This window comes from Rattus norvegicus, chromosome 5 (genome assembly GCF_036323735.1).
Source record: "Rattus norvegicus strain BN/NHsdMcwi chromosome 5, GRCr8, whole genome shotgun sequence".
Lineage (NCBI taxonomy): Eukaryota > Metazoa > Chordata > Mammalia > Rodentia > Muridae > Rattus > Rattus norvegicus.
In genome coordinates, this window is record NC_086023.1 from 134,589,505 (window position 1) to 134,606,142 (window position 16,638).

The following is a 16,638-nucleotide window of genomic DNA, read 5'->3' on the forward strand; positions in this document are numbered from 1 at the left end:
TGCTAGGACTGGGGTGGGGGGAGGGGACAATCATGGCCCAAGACTGCCTGGCTACCCTGCCGTCCATCCTGAACCTTTCTCTTTCTAAAGGGTGAGGAGATTGGACCACTCATCAGAGTTCAAGACTTGATGGCCTCTGAATTTTAAAGCCTTAGGTTTCCTTCGCTAAGCTAGTGGGGAGCTGGGCAAGAGCCACTTTAAACCCCTCCAAGAAGGAGGCAAATCTCCACAGAGCCCTCTCCAGTGCCATTCTTGGCATGTACACATACAACGTCTGCTTATAGAGAGATGGGAGAGGGAAGCGCTCCTGGGGCTCCTTTCCTGGGACCACTGGAGAAGGACCCAAAAGGGCAGGAAGGCAACTTGGAGTTGGCCATGTGAGCCATACGGGATGATGCCTCCTCTGCTGACACTTCTCTTTGTGTCTTTGGGGTGCTGGTCTGTCTGTCTGTGACTTCATCCTTCCTTCCTCTTGCTTGAAATACATTCTGCATTTTGCCGTCTGCTCACCCATGAACTCACCCTCTCTCTCCGCCATCTCCCCTTCCCATGCCCTTATCCTACAGTGCGGCTCTGCAGAGTATATGGCACCTGAGGTGGTGGAGGTCTTTAGGGACGAGGCTACTTTCTATGACAAGCGCTGTGACCTGTGGAGCCTGGGTGTGGTCCTCTACATCATGCTGAGTGGCTACCCCCCCTTTGTAGGTCACTGTGGGGCTGACTGCGGCTGGGACCGGGGAGAGGTATGCAGGATGTGCCAGGTAAGTGCTGCCCTGACCTCGCTGGGCATAGGTGAGGTCGGCGTGACCGTGGGGTACCAACAGGCTTAGGATGGGAGAGTGTCCCGAGTCTGAGGGGGAGACCAGAAGTAAAACAGAGATAGATATTCAGCCAGCTATAATATTGAGACCAGCAGACCTGAGCACACGCAAGTGGGCCCTGCCCAGGGGAAGAGACAAAATCTGTAGGTGGGATGAATACAGACCAAGAGACGGAGGCCCAGAACGCTTCTTGTGCACTGCAGGGAGGAGAGGGTAGCATGCTGACAGCGGAGGTTTCCAGGAGCCACGAACGGGCTTTGCTTTAGGCTGCTGTTCATGCATCACCTCTCCTGTCCTACAAGTGGCATAGCCATTTTTGCTTTCCACGGTCATTGAATGTCACTGAGGGACCTAGGGGACATTTAGGAAGGAGGCTGTGTCCTTGGCACTCTCAAACCATGAGCAACACTCCTACCAGACTTGGAGTCAGGGTGACCAGATCAGTAGCAGCATGTCCTGCCCATCCCTGGCCAGTGTGACCTCAGAAGGGACTCTCTTTGCCCAGAACAAGCTGTTCGAAAGCATCCAGGAAGGCAAATACGAGTTTCCCGACAAAGACTGGGCTCACATCTCCACCGAGGCCAAAGACCTCATCTCTAAGCTCCTGGTTCGAGATGCGAAGCAGAGACTCAGCGCTGCCCAAGTTCTGCAGCATCCATGGGTGCAAGGGGTGAGTGACCGCAGGATGGGTGGCACGAGACCTCTACTGGCCTACAGGAGGTGTCACCAGGAAACTCTCACCTCACAGTGCGGCTTCCCCAAGCTGGGGACAGGCGGGACAGCAGCTCCAGTCATCATATGGTAGAAGGAATGACTCCTGGCTCAGCCCCTTGTTGTGCCAAAGATTTACATCTCACCCTGGCCACCCCCTCTCACCAAACCCTAATGTCCTGTGAGGATTTGACACATGGTTCCCTCTGTTAGCAGAGGCACCCATCCCAGGAGGCAGTCTGGAGTTGCCATTCAAGGTCTATGGTATAAAACATTATTAGCTAAGGGTACCCAGAGGCAAGCAAGGTCCTACAACTTATGTGACTGCATTAGGCTCATAGGGTTCTCCTTGCAGCTGGGAGTCAGGGCCCTAAGAGGCAAGTGGTGGTGTTTTCCATGAGTTCAGAAACCAAGTCCTCGATATAAAACTTTAAATCATCCATGGTCAGTCACAGTATTTGAGCATTTCCCTCCAAGAAGTCCATGTCCTTGGTCTGCCAGGCCCTAAGCAGCCTGCTGCTGGAAGGGGGCAAGCATTGCCAGGCCAGAGAGATGTCACAGTAGCTCAGTAGCTAGTTCTCATCCTTACCATATCAGAGCCTCGTGGGAGAGAGAGAAGTAAGGCCCAGGCCTGGAGAGAGGTAGACTTGTAGAACGGTATGGTAGGTGCTGGAGAAAGTGCTAGGGGGTGCACAAAGGAGCAAGGCCTCTGCTTGAAACGGGGTGGGAGAGTGGCAGGGAAAGTAAAGACTTAAACAGGAAAGGGGAGAGAAGACTGTCTGCAGGGGCAGCTGAGACTTCAGAGTGTACGTCTCTACTCCATCTTTAGAAGGTCTGACTGCAGACCAAGTCTCCAGGCTGGGCTAAGCACCTGCAGTAATCTGCCCCCTCTGCTGGCCTGGGTGGGGGTAGCTCTTGGAAGGAGGGAGCAACATTACCCACAATCTGTCCTTCCCATTCTAGCAAGCTCCAGAAAGGGGACTCCCCACGCCGCAAGTCCTTCAGAGGTAAACGCTTCTGTCCTACCCACTGCCTTCCCACCTTGGCCTTGACTTTCCCTCAGATCTCAGCCTTGTGTGGGGAATGGGCCCATCTTCAGACTATGAGGCCCTCTCCAGAGAGTTCTCTGTGCCCCTCAATCCTGTCATTGATCTCCATAGATTCCTCTCTCTCAGCTTCATCCCAGCCCTTCTTTGCAGAAAAACCTGTTTTCTACTCACTTGAACGTGACTGTGAATCACCATTTACAAACAGAAGGTGGTCTTTATCGATGGCTCATCTTCATAGGAGGGTTCTGCTCCTAGCAAAAGGAGAGAGGAGGGGTTCAAGGCCTCTACAAGGCAGAGGGACAAGTTGCCACATACACTGTTAGGCACACAAGAATGATAATGGCCTCTGTGTCTTAAATACCTACCACATGTCCACTGTGGTACTAGAGGCATTTCATGCACAGCCATGCATTGCTCAAAGACCAGGGTCCATCCTGAAAAAATGCAGTGAGAGAAATGCTTCAGTCCCCAGCCCTGAAAACAGAGAAGAGAAAAGAAATACAATCTCATCATGTACAATCATCAACGATGATGCTGGGTGATACAATCACGTGGTCTGTGTCAGCAACTGTAATTCCATGCAGCAAATGACTGTGCTATATCCATAGTCTTCACAACAAACAAAGGTTTCCAGAATCCATTTTAGAGATGGAATAGGTAAGAGTCAGTAAGCTCAAGTTGACTTGTGCTAGGACACAGATGCCTTCACATCTTTGTCTGCCACTGCCTTCTCCCAGTTCTTTTGTGGAGAGAGGCCGTTGTAGATAAATTCCTACCAAGCTTAGAGCCCAGAGGTGGGTGCTCTGAAAAAGGACCATTTGCCCTGACTGTCCTGCCCGGGCTCACAGCCCGTTCTCATCTTAGTCAAGCAGGGTTCGAAACCAGGCAAAGCTGCTTAGGAGAGAGCAGCATGGGCCAGGAAAATCTGCTGGATTGTAGAGCCCAGCAGTGGGTAGGTAGGTACATCTGAGAGCCTGCCTGGCTGATCTCAATCCCGCCACCCTCTTCTCCATGCCTTTCCTGGCCCCTACAGAAACAGCAGCACCATGGACTTGACACTCTTCGCAGCTGAGGCCATTGCCCTCAACCGCCAGCTGTCTCAGCATGAAGAGAATGAACTGGCTGAGGAACACGAGGCCCTAGCCGAGGGCCTCTGCTCCATGAAGCTGTCCCCTCCATCCAAATCTCGCCTGGCACGAAGGCGAGCCCTGGCCCACGCTGGCCGAGAAGCAAACTCTTGTTCCACACCCGCAGGGCTCTGAACTGATATGCAGGCACACCTTGTCGGTGCCCCCTGACAACCTACGAGGTCAAAGTGTGAAGCTAGCCGAGGGACCTGCCCTGCAGCCCCAGCAGGCCTTTACCATCCACAAAGGCTCCTGGGTTCCCACCCATCCCCCATTTCCCTTGGGTCCTCAAAGGAAAAAGCTTTTTCCAAAGGGGTTGTCTTTGAAAAGGAAGGCAATCACTTGTCACTTTGCATAATAGCCTGCAGCAGGAACATCTCTCTGCCCGGCTCCAACTGCTCCCAGTGTGCAGATCCCGGATCCAGCTTTTGGTGGGGGCTGCTGGGGCTGCAGCCTTCAGGGAGCCGGCTTCCAGGAGCTGACAGAAGCTGACAGACACGCCTCTTCTCCCCTGCACTGTCACCTTCTCCCACCTTCCTCTGTCCTACAGACGTCCTCTCTGCCTGTCTTCTCCCCGGCTGAGCAAAGCCATCCCCTCAATTCAGGAAGGGCAGGGAACCAACCAGATCAGTCTTCCAGTCTGTAGCACGGAGAAGCACATAATCTTTCTTTGCCTTGACCGAGATGTCTTCCTCATTTATCATCCTCTTCCGTGTTTCGGATTGTTGCTAAAGTCAGTATTATTCCTTTTTAAAAATGCGTTTGCTTTATTTTTAACCATGTTCTTCCAGCAACCATAGAACTTCAAACTCGCACTGTGAGCCCATGGACTTCCCCAGGCAGATGCCCATGCACTTGGGTTTTAATCCTCCTCCCCACTGTCTCCAACTTTAAAGACCGGTGCCTTCGCATCTTTGTCTGCCACTGCCTTCTCCCAGGTCTTTTGTGGAGAGAGGCACAAACCCAGGGCAGTCAGACTGCTGTGTCCGAGATGAAGCCCTGCTGCCCTGCTCTGAGAAATGCTGTGCCCACTGCCCCCAGACATGAAGGCACAGCCACTGTCAGATAAGCTGTGGGGTCACATAAAACAGATTTGCACATGTGACATACGTTAGTCAACCACGACCACCCAAATTCTCTCATAACTTGTGCTTATTTTAATAAATAATTTAAAATTTTAGCTGTGTCAGCCTTGGTAGTCCTTCCTTCAACCGCAGACTTGAGGAGGAGGCAGACCTCCAAGATGGGAGCTGAGCCTAGTGAAGTTCCAGGAGGGATTCCCAAATATAATACCACATTGATATTATAGTGGTAGTTTGTAGTTAAGGAAATGAAATTCATCAAACACCACATCTGTCATAAACAACTCTGCTTCTGAGAGACTGTTTACCAAAAAGTGGTTGAGGGGGGTCAGTAGCCATCACACAGGTTTCAAGAGGAGCTATAATGGACAGCCCTGTACCACCCCCACAGAAGACCATGTTTCCCGTCTAAAGCATCGCTATGTCTTATTGCAGACCTGATGTATGCCAGGACTATATTGTCCTGTCAGAGTTGATGACAGGGGTTGGGGATTTAGCTCAGTGGTAGAGCGCTTGCCTAGCAAGCACAAGGCCCTGGGTTGGGTTCCCAGCTCGAAAAAAAAGAAAAAAATGAAAAAGAAAAAAGAAACTGAACAAACAGAGTTGACGACAAAGAGAAATGGTGCCTCCCACCCATACCCAGACTAGAGGGAGCTGGGTGGGAGGGGCCTTTATAACTTCCCAAGATGTCAAGAGGGAATCCGGTCTCAGCTCTGGTCGGGCTACCATGTCCTGTAGCATGAATGTCTGCATATTGTGCTGGCATGGTTGATGGTCTTCCCTTTGCGTCTCTTCATCCACCTGAGGTGAGGCCAGCTGGGAAAGCAGATTCGTAAAATGGCCCAAAGGCTCCCAGCCCCTGAACATCCAAAACTAGGAAATGAATTCTGTCTGTGGACTTGAGCACTGGCCTGGTCAGTCCAACAAGAAGAAGGTGTCTTCAAGCACTTCCCAAATCAAACAGCTCTCACCACTATCCCCAATCTTGCTGCAGCCCAAGAGCCCAAGCTCTCATCCTTGCGACCTTTGCTCAGGCTGTGCCCTCCCACCAACCTCACAGGGTCCCGCTCCCTTGGAAAGCTGATTAAATGATACAGTGTAGCTTTGGTTTGCTAACAGTTGTACATTTATAAAGCAGTAGGCTTGCCCTAAGTAATTACAGGCATTTGGTTTGCACAGCTGTCCTATGGGGGTGTATGCTATTATTGTATCCAACGGACAGGAGAAACAGGCAGACAAAGTCAAAGAAAGTGACCCAGAGCTGTATAGCTAGGAATGGTGGGACTGGAATTCCTTCCAGTGAGGCTTGGAATCCAGAGCCTTGCTCTGCGTTGGTTCAAGTCCCAGCACAGCCACTCATGGGTTTTGTTTCCCAGGCAAATTACATATGAGACCATTTCTTAGCAGCTCTCAATGAGGATAGCGGTGTTTAGCTCACCAAGCTGTAAAAAGTTTAAAGTGATGATGGTGAAGGGCCATGCTGTTCTAGGAGCATCCAACAGGTAGTCAATCATCTTTGGTTATCTTGCTGTACTTATCTTGTCTCCTGGGTGAAGTTAATAAAACTGTAACACCAAGCTTGGAAGTAAGCTGCCCTTTTCCTTGCCCAGGGAGTCCTCTGAGAGCCCCTGTGTGGAATGTAGATTGATCTGACTTTGAGATGTCAGGTTTCTGGGCCCAGAGAACCTTATTTTGATTGGCTGCTCTGCCCACCACTCTGTCCTGGGGTCCCTGTCAGAGGGACAGCCGTAGTGCCAGGGAACAGTCTGCTATTGGAAGCTGGACTAGGTTCTGGGTCCTAGTCCTGCCTGTGCCACCATTCACGGGGGCACCTCAATGTCCTAGCTCTGCTGGACAGAGACAAGTATAGAGGAAGCTCAGAGGGAGCTCTGCCATGTGGTGCTTTGTCCAAGCATTGAAACTTGGGATGGATGGTAAAAGCCAGTTTTCCGGCCCCAGGAGTCACACTGGGCTGTAGTCTTCAGGGAGCCGGCTTCAAGGAGCTGGCGAGCTAAAGACATTTGTGTCTCTGCTACCAACTTCCTCTGGCTGTCCTTCCTTCCATCTTGGAAGAGACTGGTTCCAGCCACCTAGAATGTCTCAGACCTCAGGCCTCACTTCTCAAATCCAACCAGAGGACATTGGTCCAGCTCCAGTACTAGTTTCAATTGGATCCTGGGAGCTCTGGCTATGGATGACCAAGTCCTTGGGCTTCCACGTGTCCACCTTAAACTCTGGGGCCTCTTCTCCCTTCTGGTCCACAGAGCCTGCCAGACCCAGTTCACAGCCAGCGTGCATTGGCCTCATGCCAACTACTCTTAGCAGCTTCAGGTCTGGAGGGACCCTATGATCAAGGTCCCCAGAAAGCTGACATTCTTGTTTCCATGGTAGCAGTTGCCTTGGAAGCTGCTTCCCTGACTTTAGCTTCTGAACCATCCAAGAAAGCTGCCTGTCCCCCAGGGGACCAGTGAATTAATCACACTGTGTTCCAGGGTTCTCACCCATCATGGAAAATAAATAGAACCAAACTAAGCTGGGGTTCATTCAACCATTCTCCCTCCACACATTCAACCCACACTGGGACTTGACATTCCTGAGAAAGAAAGGGCATAGACAGACCCCCTCCGTAGTCAGAAACCGCCATAGCATACAGTCACCAGAGGCAGACATCTCTGTAGGCAGGCACCCTCTCAGCCTTTGCCTCCCTGGGAGACAAAAGAGATTCTGTGGTGGGGCTGAGTTTGTGCCATAGCTCAGTGCTGCTCTGAGGCCTATGGCTCCAGAAGAACCCAGGCTCCCATGAGAAGGACTCTGGTACTTGGAAGGGCCAGAACTCATGGAGCCTAGGCTCCTGTAGCTCACTGTCTCCCCATCAGCCTCCTTAAACTCGTCTCTAACTGCAAGCAGATCACTGCATGTATTTCCCTAAGGGTTATCTAGCCCACACTGAAGGAAGAATGGGAGAGCAAGCAGTTGAGGGTGTATGTGTGGGCACACATGCACATATGCGTGTGCACATGTGTGTGCATGCATGGAGAGGCCAGATGTCAAGCTCAGGTGTTCAGGAGCCATTCATCCTGGGGTTTTGTTTTGTTTCTGAAAGAAAAGTTTCTCACGGGGACCTGAGATTTACTGAGTCAGATTCATTGGCCAGTGAACTTCAGGGACCTGTCTGTGCCCTCCACAGCAATGGAATTATAAGTGCATGTCACCATGTCCAGCTTTTAATGTTTGTTTTGGGAATCAAACTGAAGTCTTCACACTTGCACAACAAGCACTTTACTGATCTCCCCAGTGCCTCTACAGTGCTAAACAGAAAAAGTTGAATTTGGACTCTGGATTTTAGAGATCAGAACGTTCTTGAATCTGGCTTGAGGTACAGTACCTAGCACAGGTGCCTGAAGTAAGACAGAGCAAGTGGTGAAGACCAGCCCAGCCTCAGGGCATCTGTCTTGATGACAGTGTGGGAGAGCTCCTCTCAGCCTTGAACCTTGAGAGGAGCCAGTACTGGCTCTACTAACCCAGAGCAATGCCAACACTTAAGGGTGAGTGGGTGAGTGGGAGGCAAGGCATTGTGAAAGGTGCTGAGACTCATGAGGGAACAAGTATTCATGGCCATTTATTTTGACATCCTTCTGAAGCCAGCCTTAGAGATGCTTTACAAAGGACAGAGACATGAGCTATAAACTGGCGACAAATTAGGGGAAAACTCGGGCCTTCTGGAAACATGGAGATGGCATTGGAAGGCTTGGCTTCCGAGACTCCATCTTTTTTTTTTTCTTTTTTTTTTTTTTTGGTTCTTTTTTTCAGAGCTGGGGACCGAACCCAGGGCCTTGCGCTTCTTAGGCAAGCGCTCTACCACTGAGCTAAATCCCCAACCCTGAGACTCCATCTTTACGGGACCTGAGGAGCCATCCAAGCTCTGTGGTCCTACAGCTGAGGATTCTGTCAGGTGCCCTTGGGACCTGTTTAGCCCCTCCCCCATGCTGTAAAGCAAGAGAAGACTATTGGTAGAGATGGAGCTTACTTGACGTCCTCTTCCCTGATGACTCAAGGTGGAGATGTAGGGCCAAGCCCAGAGCTCTGTCCCATCCTTTATCCAGAAGCTTCAGCCAGGTCTCTGTAGCATAGCATTCTGCAGAGTGCGAGGCTGGAAGGCCATGCAACCAGGAAGGGACATGGGGCGGGAAACTGAGAGGTCTAGATTTGTCCAAACCTAGAAAATCTCATCCTGAGACCGGCAGGTATAGGATGGTTTCCTCTCTGCTCTGGACCAGCATGACCTGCATCTAACCTTGCAACCCCCATCTCTTCCACCCTTGAGGTAGCCTGGTGTCAAAGTTAAAGGCTAAACTTCCTCTCACCTTATAGGGACATGTCTAGAAAGCACCTGGAACCCCTCTTCATACAAATGAAGCATTCCCCAGCATCTCAGCCCCAGACAACCATGTACACTCACCCCCAAAACCTCTACCCACTCCCCAAGGTTTATACAGCCCTTATCCCTCTCCCCCCCCCCAATAAAAAGCTGTTTTGTTGAAAATTGTCTACGGAGAAGTCTATTTCTCTCTCATTCACCCCAACCAAGACCCTGCCTAACCCACCAGCTCCAGTTAAGCTTCACTCCTGTTCAGCCCAGTGCATGGATCCCACGAGGGGAGAAGCTGCCCCGGGGTCAGCCACAGAGTTCACAGACAAAAGAAGCAGAACAAAGAAGAGGGAGCCCTTACGGTGGGGCTGGGGCGGCAGAGCAGCCCAGGCACGGTTTGGGAAGGCCGCACAGCAATGGCTGTCCGTGTAGGTCTCGAGGGACAAGGAGAGGTTTGCTAGACAGCAAGCACCAGGCAGATGCTCAGCAGGGAGAAAGAAAGAGGAGCTTGAAGAGGGAGAAACGGTGGAGGGAGGGGACTGTGAGGCTGATGGTAAGAAACAAAACAGCAATGAAGGGGAGGCCTGGGGGCTCAGTGCAGGGTAATGTGACCTTGAGAAGTGTCCCCAGGTTAGAGCAGGGAACAGGCCTGTGCTGGAAGACTGGGCCCTGATCCATATAGGTCCAGGGAATGCAGTTAATGAAGGTTGGAGCTAGGCTCTAGGAGGGACAGGAATCAAGACTAGACTCGTGTTACCACTGCTCAGGCTCAGTTCAGTTGGTCCTCCAAACAGGTTTATCAGATCAGCCAGGCTGGGTAGAGGTACTCAAGCTAAAAGGTCCCTATCATGCCCCAGCTTCATGACACTTCTTGCCCAGTTCCTCTGTCCAACCCTATCCTACCCAGCTGGCTCTTTCCAGGCAGGAATTGCCAGGGCTTAGCCTTCCCTCCTACTAGAGCTAAAACGAGCTGATACCATTGCCTACCTGAGATTAATGAGGCTTCTTAAGATCAAGGCTTGGGCTAAGATCTCTCAGCCTCACCTAGGGCCAGCAGCTGACAGGGCGGTAGGAGAGGCATGGAAAGCACAGAGAAGAGAATAGACCTGGAGGACTGTTCCTCCTTCCATGTTTCCAAGCAGGGTCCCAGGTGCTCTGCTAGGCCAAGGGGCAGAGGCCAGCAGAGTCAGCTTTGAGCATGAGACTGGGGAGTCTCCTCACATCCTTACCCCCCTGAGCACCGTATGAAGCCATAAGCCCAGTCTTCCAGCCCAGGAACCAACAGTGGAACCTAGGCTGCCTGCCCACTGGACCATAGGGAAGCCAACCAAAGCTCACATTGCAGACCCATGAATAACTCATCCCCTGCTTGCTGCCTGTGCCTCTGAGAAACTTGTTTCCTAGGCCTGCCCCTGACCCCGCCCTGCAGTTCTTTAAACTTTAATAGGCCCAGGCTCCCAGACAACTGAGCAGCATCCACAGAACTAGGACAAAAGTTAAACAGGAGAACCTGGGCCCAGCTCCCTCAGGTCCCACGTGATAGTTCATAGAAGACCCCATGGGGCAGACCCACCTCTCTAGAACCCTGGCCAAAGTGGAAATGTGGCCAAGCAGGAACCCCAAGAGGGGCCTCTGGCTTCAGAGCCCTTCACAGGAGGAAGAGTAGACTGGTCAAGAGATCAAGCTAGGCCTCTTGCCCCCTGGAAAGCCGTAGGATAAGGTTGCAGATAAATCCAGACCCAGACCGGCCTAAAGACTTACAGTCCAGGAGTTTCCACCCTGGATGTGGCGCCCCAACAAGGAAGCAAGCATCCATCCAAGAAGACCAAGACTTCCAGGAGGCCTGGAAGCATCGTCCTGGGTAGACCTGCATGGACATCCCCATTAGCACCAGAGACTTCCGCTGCTTGCAGCTGGCCTGTGTGGCCCTCGGCCTGGTGGCCGGCAGCATCATCATTGGTGTCTCTGTGTCCAAGGCTGCTGCTGCCGTGGGTGGTATCTTTCTTGGTGCTGCTGGACTTGGTGAGCGGAAACTGGACTGGGACAGAGGGAGGGGATTTTTCTGAGAAGCAGTGGTCTGGTGAGGTGAATAAGAGGTGAAGGGCTGGTCTGGTCAGTGGGAGTTGGCTGGAGAGAGTGTTATAAACAGTGCAGCCTCGGAGTGCAGGAAGGAGAGCTGGCTGGGGGTTGGTTGAGTGTGCTGGGAGGACAAGGGAGGACAGACTGGTATCCCACACCTCTTGTACTACCTGGTGGGATATTGTGTTTGTGGCAGGATTCATCAGCCTGGTTGGAGTGGGGTGATAGAGGCCTGTACAACGGGACAGACAAAAGATTCTCCTCCATTGTGTCAGCAGCAGCAGCTGTGTCTCTGTCTGTCTGTCTATCTATCTGTCTGGCCAGGCCCATTGATGTAGAATGCCATCTCTCACCCCAGCCCCTGTCCCAGGAGAACCTGGAACTCCAATCTTTAAACACTCAGTGCCAGGAACATGGTCTGGGAGGACAGCATGGCAGGTTCCTACCTGTGGCTTCCTGGCCATCAGGTCTGGGAGAAGCGGCAGTGAAGCCCAGAAGGCCACACTAGAGGTCTTGGGAGAGGAGAGAGCTTGAGATGGAAGGGGAGGGGGCAGTGATATAAGTGTCACCTGGCCCAGTTCTAGCCAAAGAAGGAAAGCGGTCACTTGCTCTTCACCTGAGCAGAGTAGAGCCTGCAAACCTGTGGCTTGCAGTCCATAGCTCCTTCCCAGGTAGGTACTGAATCCCCAGCCAGGGCTGAGTGCTGGGGACACACACACACACACACACACACACACGCACACACCATTTACACCCCCACAGTCCTGATCCTTTGTTCCTGTGCCTTCCTACATCACCTTCATAAACAAACCACTCACCCACAGCCTCCTGCACCTCAAACCGTCAGGACTTCCCCCATCACAGCATCCTCTGTGTCCCTCCTCAGGGCTCCTCATCTTCGCCTACCCCTTCCTGAAGGCTCGGTTCAACCTGGACCACATCCTACCTGCCATAGGTGAGCATTTCCTCCCCCACAAACCCTTTGACAAGGAGTGTGCAAGACTGTTGTGTGCAAACCTGTGAGTGACTGTCAGGGAACATGCCCATACGTGAGACTGCTCCTGGAAAAGTGTGTGTGTGTGTGTGTGTGTGTGTGTGTGTGTGTGTGTGTGTGTGTGTGTGGTATGCCAGTGTCACCATGGCTACAGAGTAGCAGAATCCAGCAGCTGCCTGAGGAGACATGGCAAAACCTCAGGTATCTGTCTCCCGTAAGAGTCTTTTTGTTCTCCAAAGTCTCCGAGCTCTCCAGATGACACTCTCATCCCTGGCCCTGTAAAGACCTCCATTTCGCCTTGGGTCCCACAACCTCTTAATAGTTCCTACATTACTTCCACAGCCTGCACCCAAACTCCCAACACCCTCAGTCCTGTGGAGCTTCACATACACCTACTTGCCTCCTCGAAAACCTACCACCTCTGGCCACCTTTAATCTCAGCACTGAGGAGGCAGAGGCAGGCAGAGCTCTGAGTTCAAGGCCAGCCTGGTCTACAAAGCAAGTTCCAGGCCAACCTGGTCTACATAGGTAGTTCCAAGACAACCAGGACTACACAGAGAAACCCAGTCTCAAAATAAAACAAAAGCCATTACCACTACCATTTTTTCAAGGATTCATTTCTTCTGCCCCTCCATAAATCAGCCTAGATAAAGTGACCTAGAGGAGAGCAGAGATAGCCACCAACGGAGATTAGACAACAGAAAGAACTTCCTTTCTCATCTGAGCTTGATTTGGGAATGACCCAGTAGATGGGAATTGGGTGCTCTCATCCTGCAGGAAACCTGAGAATCCATCCTAACTCAGGACCAGACCATGGAGAGGGAAGATCTAGCAACAATAGCAATAAAGAAGGTAAGTGCCTAAAGTTCGGAGCTCCATCTTTTGTCTCTGCTATCTGACTGGGCAGCTCTGTATTGTAGGTCCTGAGAGGAGCCTTGAAGGCCATGGGCAGGGAGGGGTCCCCACCCCAGCAAAGCAGTGGTGTTGGGTCAGCTTCCATATGCACAAGCCCTTCTTATTTGTCAGTAGGGTTTCTCTGCCCAGCCCAACAGGACGGAGGGCCTCCTGCTTCCTCTTCCCTTACCCACTGGGCCGCATGCCCTGGTTACTGTCCACTGTCCCCAGTGCTGAAATGTGGCTCTTGACAATGATACCTGAAACTAGGCATCCTCTCCCTTCCTGACCTTGTTCTCCACACTGGGAAACCCAGAAAGGAGTGTCTCCAAGGCAACCCAACCCTGTATGCTGCTATGTCCTTCTCCTAATGTTAACTCAACAGAAGGGTCCATTCCAGATGCTGCCCCAACCACTTTACATATATTTACAGCTTGGTTCTTGCAAACCACATGCTGGGAAGTACTACAATAAACTTCTTTTTTTGTTGTTGTTCCTTTGGTTTTTTTAAGTATAGTTGGGAAACTGAGGCACAGAAAGATTGCATGGCACACCCAAGATCACATCTAGGAGGCAGTGGGACCAGGACTGGAGCAGCGGCTCCCGCTGAGTGTTCCTCAGGCTATTCTTGGTCCCTAGGACTCCCTCATCTCCCTTTCCGTCCCCGCTCTGCCCTGGGGCCCTAGAGCATCCTGTCCCCTGCTCTCTTTGGGCTTTCTGATCTGACAACTCAATAGGGATCTGTACTGAGACATCCCTGTCCTATTGTCTCCTCCAGGAGCCCGCAGTGGCCTGTCCACGGTGACCAGAACCCTGGAGAAGCTGAAGCCTGGAGGCCGGGGAACCGAGGAGGGCTGAGAACGACCTCCTGTCTCACCCTCCCCACTCCCCATACTCCAGTTTCAGGGCCATCCTTTAAGCTGGAAGATGCAGAATGAGCCTGGGAATACTGGGCCTACCTTCTCTTCCAGTGAGGCTCTCCCTAACAGATTCCTTCACTCCTGGCATTGTGGAAAGACCCACAGGACCCTCTTCTCTGGGCTCATTGTTCTGTACAACATCTCAACTCTGTTCCTTTATTGATCCCTTGTTGCCATTTGGTCCAGGGCCCTGACTAGAGTTAGAGATGGTTGTTTTATCCTGGCTATAGAAGCTAACTACAGGGACCACAGATGGGGGTCCTGGCTGAGGCTGTCATGTGTTTGTCAGGAGCAGAGGTGACTGTTGGAGGGGAACTTCCACCTAAGTCCATGCTGGCACTGTTGCTACTGAACACCTTCACTCAGGGCTGTGAAGTACCTGGCTGCACACACACCCCTCTCCCCTCATCTCCAGTTCTTCCCATTCCTCTTCAAAAGAAGGCTCCTTGTTTCCTCTACAAGGCCAGCTCAGAATCCCATAGCTACATGTCCCCCTTGTCTTAGTCTAGCAGCCTGTGTCCCTCTCACTCTTGGAACCTCCAGGAAGACTTGGCTTCTTCTTCACAAAGACAACCGTGTTTGTTTTAAGGCAGGACCTCATAGCCTAAGCTTATCTTAAATGCTCAGCGATGCTAAAGTTAGCATTTTCATTTGTTCTCTGTTCTGAGTACTGAGCCCAGGGTCTTGTACACACTAGACAATCACTCTACTCAGCTCTATGCCTAGTGCTCACAAAAAACAATTCTCGAGCCTACCTAACTATGGTGAATGATGCTCCCCCCAGGCCCTAGCACAAGGCAAAGCACACACTAGCTGCAAATGCTAGCGGCTTAAATTAAGTTGAAAAAAACTACCCACTAGGCTCTCCTGGGAGCTACCTTATGGCATCTCCACAGTAAGGTTTGAGCTAGAGAGGCTCAGGAGCACATGCCCAGGCAGAAGGCTGCCACAGCCTCCGTGTCTGCAGCTCCAGGAACAGCAACATTGTTTGATCTCCACAGACATCTGCTTTGAGAAGACAAGGTGGGAACTGTCTTATTCTCGCAAGTGACTCTTCTCAGACGCCTTCTCTGACAGTGCCCCAATAGTTCCAAGGAGAGCTGATCACCTCAGTGGCTCTGGTCTCCTTCTCCTTGTTAGGCATGAGAGCAGAGAACCAGGCACACAGAATTTATCCAGTGGCCTTGGAAAACAGGCAACACGGGAGAGCGCATGTTGGGCAGATGAGATAGGACTCATTAGGTGACCAGAAAAAGCCAGGTCTCCACAGTTCTCCTCAGAGCTCAGGTCCCTGCCAGCAGCGGGCTAACATCCATCCACCGCCCTTGTGCCTGCTCTCATCACTTGTCTCTTCCTCCTCCTCAGCACCATCACCACTCACCCTCTCCCCTGATGGATGAGGAACCCCTTCCTCCCATTCCTCCTCAGTCCTCTGTGAAAGACAGAGGGTGAGAATCACAGACATAAACCGAAGCTGAGGAGAAGGTGGATCCCCTCTATTTACCTTCCCAGACAGAGTAGCCCTAAAATAGGAGGTGGTAAACGCCTGATACCCAAGGGGCCAGGCACAGAGACATATTTGTGACCGTTGAGGAATAAATTAAAACATGAAGAAAGCAAGCGCTACATCCATTGGAGAAACTGGCAGAGCGTGAGGCGAGTGCCAGTTCTGGAGGCCTGGCCCTACCATTCCCCTCTTTCCCCTGAGGTGGGCTTCCTGAAACCTCTCTCCAGCAGTACCCACCCTCCCCAGTGGCCCCAGTGAGGCAAATCCTCTCTCCTGACCCTGCTGGAGAAGAGAGGAGGCGGGGCCAAGCTTGTAGTAGTTTATGTAGTTCTGGGTTAGTATTTGAGCAGCAACAGACCCTCCAGTGTCCTAACACATATAGGAGTGGACAGTGGGAGAGAGAGCTCTTCAAGGAGTCTACTCAGAAAGGAAATTGGATGTTTGCAGAAGTCCCAACACCTGGACCCTGGCCCATAAAGATCCAGTTCAGAGAACGCAGCGGTAAATCACAGCTGGATGATACGTGATCTGGGCAGCCCCCTGAAGTCACATCCTCACTGGATCTCTTTGGAGGAAAACTGCTCAAGCTAAGGAAGTGGAAATGAAACTCTCATCTTGGTCCAGGCCTCCAGGGGTCAAGCAAGAAGCTGGGAGCCTTGGACCTGATGGCGGACAGATCCTCATTGGCCCGTGCTCTGTGGACAGACACATCAGGTGGATTTGTGAAGGCATTTATAGATGAATGAAGGGGCAGTGGGCAGAGGAGTCTGCCAGCCACATTATTCCGTGTCTATCCAAGCCTCTCTGCAACAAAATCCAGCCTCAAGCTGCCTCTGGACCTTCCTCTCATGCCTATAGAGGCGTGTGGCCACGCCCCTCTCTGGACTCATGTCTAATTAGGGAAGGGAAAAAAAAAAAACCTCGAAGTTTCACCTCTGGGAAAACTCTGCCTGCCCCCTCCGCAGCACCAGGCCCTCCAAGACTGCAGAAATGCTAGAGAATGCAGGTAGGGGCGTCCTGAAAGGAGCTGCACTGTTTCCACACAGGGTGGGAAAAACTACAGCCTAGACAACGTGGGCGGTGGG

The 16,638-nt window shown here is 51.9% G+C and overlaps 2 protein-coding genes across 11 annotated transcripts in view; both read left to right on the forward strand.

Moving 5' to 3' along the window:
* The window catches only part of Mknk1 (MAPK interacting serine/threonine kinase 1), a 39,512-nt gene extending 34,624 nt beyond the window's left edge, over positions 1–4,888 (forward strand). For 5 of the 10 annotated variants that reach the window (XM_006238697.4, XM_006238696.5, XM_006238698.5 and 2 more), the window contains 4 exons: positions 567–761; positions 1,327–1,491; positions 2,496–2,539; positions 3,615–4,888. In XM_006238697.4, the coding sequence (XP_006238759.1) occupies positions 567–761; positions 1,327–1,491; positions 2,496–2,539; positions 3,615–3,843 (633 nt within the window). In that variant the 3' untranslated portion in view covers positions 3,844–4,888. The remainder of the gene's footprint in view (positions 1–566; positions 762–1,326; positions 1,492–2,495; positions 2,540–3,614) is intronic. The other 5 variants (XM_063288236.1, XM_039110584.1, NM_001044267.1 and 2 more) reach the window with 4 other exon arrangements.
* A 5,821-nt stretch (positions 4,889–10,709) lies between these two features.
* Kncn (kinocilin) lies at positions 10,710–14,153 on the forward strand. Its single transcript, NM_001402231.1, has 4 exons — positions 10,710–11,181; positions 12,125–12,193; positions 13,010–13,084; positions 13,905–14,153. The coding sequence occupies exons 1-4, from the start codon at positions 11,031–11,033 to the stop codon at positions 13,982–13,984; spliced, it is 375 nt and encodes a 124-aa protein (NP_001389160.1). The 5' UTR covers positions 10,710–11,030; the 3' UTR covers positions 13,985–14,153.
* Positions 14,154–16,638: the final 2,485 nt, after the last annotated feature.

Excerpts from the sequence above, each read along its gene's own strand:
- Kncn (NM_001402231.1), top strand. The coding sequence starts at position 11,031 with ATGGACATCCCCATTAGCACCAGAGACTTCCGCTGCTTGCAGCTGGCC. Across the intron at positions 11,182-12,124 it reads TCTTGGTGCTGCTGGACTTG|GGCTCCTCATCTTCGCCTAC; the intron begins GTGAGCGGAAAC and ends GTCCCTCCTCAG. Across the intron at positions 13,085-13,904 it reads CAACAATAGCAATAAAGAAG|GAGCCCGCAGTGGCCTGTCC; the intron begins GTAAGTGCCTAA and ends TGTCTCCTCCAG.